At 50.5% G+C, this 5,430-nt stretch overlaps 1 protein-coding gene across 1 annotated transcript; it reads right to left on the bottom strand.

Annotated features, from left to right (window-relative positions):
* Positions 1-773: 773 nt before the first annotated feature.
* TLCD2 (TLC domain containing 2) lies at positions 774-3,128 on the bottom strand. Its single transcript, XM_044248175.1, has 4 exons — positions 2,785-3,128; positions 2,494-2,576; positions 2,193-2,275; positions 774-1,632 (listed from the first exon to the last, which is right to left on the bottom strand). Exons 1-4 carry the CDS (start codon positions 2,958-2,960, stop codon positions 1,180-1,182), a joined length of 795 nt encoding a protein of 264 aa, XP_044104110.1. The 5' UTR covers positions 2,961-3,128; the 3' UTR covers positions 774-1,179.
* Between the last annotated feature and the right edge of the window lie 2,302 nt (positions 3,129-5,430).

Raw genomic sequence — 5,430 nt, 5'->3', positions numbered from 1 at the left:
TGCTTAAGATTCTCTCATCCCCCTCTTAAAAAAAATAAAAAAAACAAATGGCAGGGGAGAAAAGAGAGGGAGAGCTTGCAAATGAATCCTAGAAGAAAGTTAGATATTCCTTAATCCCTCTGCAGTCAAGTGAAAGCCTCCTTTCGTCTACTTCTGCCTATCTTCATTCTTCCATGAAAGCCTGGGCCTTGGAAAACGCTACTCTTGGCACCCGGAATGGGTGTCTGAGTCCCTGCAATGGCTCTGGACTTCAGTACTTTCCTAAGAAGACAGACCTAGTCCCATGCTCCTCTTTTAAGAAGCTGCATTTTCTTTGAAGAGGTCAGAAGATAGTAAGAAAATTTAAAAGGCAGATGCTGGGCTTTTTAAAAATTTAAAAGGCAGTAGGACTCACGTTAAGTACAAACACGGTAGTGTGGCTTCAAGAACCAGAAGTATCAGCAGCGACTGTAGTGGACCAGTTCTTCTGTTTCTTGGCCACTAGTATGTCCATCCCTACTGGCTACAGATAGCACCTGTTGTGGCCTCCTCTGCTGCCTGGAATTTGGTCACAGGTGAGGTCTCTCTTCCCTCTGAACCCACCCCCTCCACATCAGATCTCTCTGGTCCTAATAAGACCTCACCTTTGGGGGCGCCTGGGTGGCTCAGTTGGTTCAGCGTCTGCCTTCAGCTGGGGTTGTGATCCCGGGGTCCTGGGATTGGGCCCCCTGTTGGGCTGCTCTCCCTCTGCCAACCACTCCCCCTGCTTGTGCTCTCTCTCTTTGTAAGTAAATAAATAAAATTCTTAAAAAAAAAAAAAAAAAAGGCCTCACCTTCCTTCACCTGTTCCTGTGCTAAAAGCGGAGGATGTCATTGGCAGTTTCACTTAGCGTCATGCCTCCTTCTTCCCCTTATTGGCAGCACTGGCTGTACCTCCAGGAAGTTTGCTGGAAGAAGCAGTCATTTGATGATGGAATTCACTGAACAATAGCCCAGTTTCCCACCCATCCATGAACATCAGCATTTCTTCTCAGATCCTAGGAATGGGGGAGGGGTGTGAGTTACTTGGAAGAGGGACTGAGATACTGAAAATTCAGCCCAGTCCTTACCCCACAGTGGACTGGACACTGTAGACCACGATCTCCCTGTCCTGGCCCTACCTGCCCCAGGCCTGGCAGAAGAGGAGCCTGAGGCCTCTCTCTAGTCTTTCAGGAGGAGAGTGGCATCGTCCCTGGCAACAAGCTCACCATGAGGACATCTCCTTGTGCCCCCAGTTTCTTTGTGCCCCAGGATGCGTGGGCGGGGCCGAGCCTGCAGGACATCATTGGCCAAAATACGTACGCCCAGTGTGATGCTTATGGCACCCACAGTGACCAGCCCAGTTCCACTAAGGATGACCAGCGGGGGAGGAACCTGGTGTTGCTGCCGTATTAGCCACACACTCATCCAGCCCAGAGGCACTAGGCGGAAGAGGGCCAGCGTGGCCAGGGTGGCCCAGCTGGCCACGCTGAAGGCCAGGGATGGGGCCTGGTGAGAAAGCAGCAGCAGTTTCCGTAGGTGCAGGCAGACAGAGTTCAGCTCCAGGAGCAGAGACACCACACAGAGGCCCACGTACTGGTTGGACAGAATGGCAGTGCTGAGGCAGCTCACAACCTGGGGAATGGGGGTCAGAGGTCAGAGGACCTTCCATGATCTCCTGCCCACCATGTACCAACAAACCAGGCCTTATTAAGATGGGCTCACGAGGGTTTTGTGGCACCCTATCAAGAACCTGCCTTTTATAGATGCCCTTATGTTGGGGCCTGAATGGCCTTAAAATAACCCTTCCACAGAATGGAAGTAGTCTTGGCCTAGAGGCTATCTCTCCTGGGGCAGCAGCAGTAACTCCTTCCCCACAACTTCCAATCCTGCGCTTTCATGCCCCATGGCCTCTTCCTATACTGGGACTCCCCTTTGTCAGAAAAGCTCCAGACGCAACATTTTTACAATCAGATGGGACACCAGAGGGAATAGAAGCTACTTAGGCAGTGCTCAGACTCCAGCTGTGGCTAGCACTCAAACCTCTCCCCTGCAGACCAGCCCAAAGTTGGGGAGATCAAGCACCAACAAGGGTCAGAGACTTTGGGAAATCATTGGACAGAAACCTGAAGAGAAACCGGGGACCCCAGACTGAGCATACCACCCTTCCTGTGTCTCCTTTCCCTAAGTCTCACCACTGAATGATGACAGAGAAGTTCCGAGGCCTGGCCCAAGGTCTGATTCAACAGCATGTCAACTCCATCAGCCAAGAAATAACCTATGGGCGTGGCATGAGAGGGGAGTGGCGTTAGGGTTCCCTAAGTAGTTGATACTACTGGAGAGAAATCTTCACCCCCTCCTTTTGCCAGGTCTTTCGTTTCCTTCAACAAAGTTGCCAGAAATATCTGACCTCTATGGAGAGGGGAAAAGTGACCTGGAATTATCACTGGTAGGTTGCTCCCGGAAAAAACGGCCCAGTCTTCCCTGCAGACTCACCCACGGACACAGCCACCAGCACCAGGGCCCAGGATGGGTGGCCATTAATGGGGTCAGCAGCCATCTGAGGGTACAGCGACAACCTGTAGGAGGTGGGGGACCGTGGTCAGCATCGTGCATACTCAGACCCCATTCTCCCTCTGTGTACGCTCACTACCCATTCACACCCCCATGCCATGTCAGACTCTCAAGGTTCCGGTTCGATTTCGAAGGTGCCCGCCGGGTCTTTCAGTCTCAGCTTTCCACCCCTCACCCTCACCCCGGTGCCTCCCGAATCTCTATACCCCGCACCCAAGCAGCGCCCAGACCCCTGTGAGCAGGCTGTGCACCAGGGAGACACAGATGTTCCGCCACTTCCAACTGTCCTGGGCAGCAGATCCTGGCGTGGGCAGCAGCTGCAGCGTCCAATGCAGCCCCCGGAAGACCGCGAAGGAGGCGCCGGTCACAAGAAGCCCCCAGGACGCCATGGCCTGGCGGGCGGGCTAGGTCCGGTTCAGTCCTTTGGACCCCCGCACTCTCAGCCGGGACTCCTCCAAAGCCAGCTGCGAAGACTGTGAGCTGGTTTCCGGACAAGAATGGGTCTTTGGCCTCCCCAGCCCACCGCGGCTTTGGAATCCGCTGTAACTTTTCCAGGGCTTGACCACGCCCCCATCATTCGGCTAGGTGGCGATTGGAGCAGCCGTGGGGCCACGCCCCGGAGCCACAGACACCGATTGCGTCCCGCCCTAGCCGGGGATGGAGGGTTGGGGGCTCCCGGCTGCCAATCCTGGCCCGGGAGCTCCGTGGGACTCCCATCATGTCGAGATCTTCCCCAACGCCCTGTGTCCCAAACCCCTCCGAGCTCCAGAAATAGATCGCTAATCTCACCTGACACTCCCACAGGCCCCGCCCCGTTGTCTTTCACCTCCTCTCCCCACGCTAACCTCTCACCTGCTGGTCCTTCTTCCCACGGGATCCTCACCGACCTTAAGGTAGAGGCCTGCGCACACCCACTCCCAATGCTTAAACATCGCCACGGCCCTGCTCCGCACCAACCCCCTTCTCAAATGTGGGGGCACCTCACTTCCTCGGAGCCACCCTTTCCACCTCCCGAGGTTTCCAGACCTTTAGCACATCTTAACCCGATGATTCCAACAGTCCCGTTCCCTTACACAGTACGTTCGAAAGGAACAGGAACTCCCATTTTGGAGAAGCGACCCACTGGAACTCCTCCCCCCAACCACTTTTGGGGGCTCTACAGAGGAAACTTGCTATTAGGAAGGGGAGGCGAAAGGAAACCACTCAGCACCGAAGTCTTGAAAAGCACCCCCACCCCACCCCCGGACTTGGTAGGTGAATGGAATTCTCTCTTCCAATTTGAGGCGCCAAGGAGAGGTCACGCAGGGTCACCTCAAGGTTGGGGCAGAATCAGAGAATAACAAAGACTGATAGAATTCCAGAACCTTTCTGCCTGGAGAGGAAAATCTACCCTCCCCCCTTTCCCCATCTTCCATCTTCTGGAGAGTGACAGGTTTTCACTGTTTTCCTTACTCCACTCCACACCTCTTTAGCTGGCTGAGAGCCAGCAATTCAGAGAGCTGTTTCCCATACCTGGAGAAGGTAGATTGCAGCTACTCCTGGAGAATGAAGTTCTCCACATTCTCACAACCCTCTTTCTCCACCAAAACCCCATTATGTCCAAAGGGCCAGGGGCACCCCTTAAGTCCTCCCCACCCAACTCTCCAAGCTTTTTAAAAAAAAATTACACTGATTCTTTTAAATTTTATTGTATGAAAATCATACTCAATATAGAATATTTTAAAGTTACAGAAAAGCCAAAGAGGAAAATTACAATGACTTTGTTCCACTGTTCAAAGATAACCACTATTATTAACATTTTGTCTTTTTCATGTTTTATGTATACAAGAATATACCCATCTTTTAAAAAAATTGAGATCACATAATACTATTTTTATACATTTTTAATATTCAAAGAGCATTTTTCTTTCCAAATGTTCTTCTACATGACTTTTAATGGCTGTGCAGTACTCCACCATCTGGATGGATATACAATGATTTACTTAAGGAATCCCCCGTTGCAAATTTTTATTACAGCAGAAAAGAAATGAATTCCCAATCAGACAGTTGCTTCTCATTTTCTCTACTGCAATACTCGGATGAGCTTCTTGTGACTAAATCTTTAATTATTTTCTTAGGATAAATTCCCAAATGTAGAATTACGAGGTCTAAGGCGATGGAAACTTTTAGAGTATTTGAGACCTATCACCAACCTGACATTCAGGAAGGCTGTACCGATTAGCCCCCGCTACATGCAATGTATGGGAGCGTTATTTTCTTATTTCTTTGCCAATGCTGGTTCTTTTTTTTTTTTTTTTTTTAATATAGTTTGCAGAGGGAAAAATGCTTTCGACTGTATTTGTCTTTCTTTAATTACTAATGAAACACATTGTTTTTCATGGTTTTATCCATTTGAATTTCTTCTCTGAATTTCCTACTTACGTCCTTTCACAGATAGTTGTTGCTCCTTGAGTCCACTTTATATAAAAATTACAAGGTAGGGGCACCTGGGTGGCTCAGTGGGTTAAGCCGCTGCCTTCGGCTCAGGTCATGATCTCAGGGTCCTGGGATGGAGCCCTGCATCGGGCTCTCTGCTCAGTAGGGAGCCTGCTTCCCTCTCTCTCTCTGCCTGCCTCTCTGTCTACTTGTGATCTCTGTCAAATAAATAAAATCTTAAAAAAAAAAATTACAAGGTAAGGAGGTGGAAGTAGGAGAATGAAGCCACAGGACACTGTGATACAGTCTCCTATCTCTGAGGGAGGCAGTAAGTACACTGAAGAGAAATAGTGAATGAGGCAGATGGCTGGGAGCTTGTCCTTGAAGGAGGCTGGCTGTCCTTCCTCCTCCTAGGGTGTTTCTGTCCTTTATAGGTCCCCTCTG

This window comes from Neovison vison, chromosome 5 (assembly GCF_020171115.1).
Source record: "Neovison vison isolate M4711 chromosome 5, ASM_NN_V1, whole genome shotgun sequence".
In the NCBI taxonomy this organism is placed as follows: Eukaryota; Metazoa; Chordata; class Mammalia; order Carnivora; family Mustelidae; genus Neogale; species Neogale vison.
The sequence above is the reverse complement of the archived record's forward strand: the minus strand, read 5'-3'. Positions and strand labels throughout refer to the sequence as shown.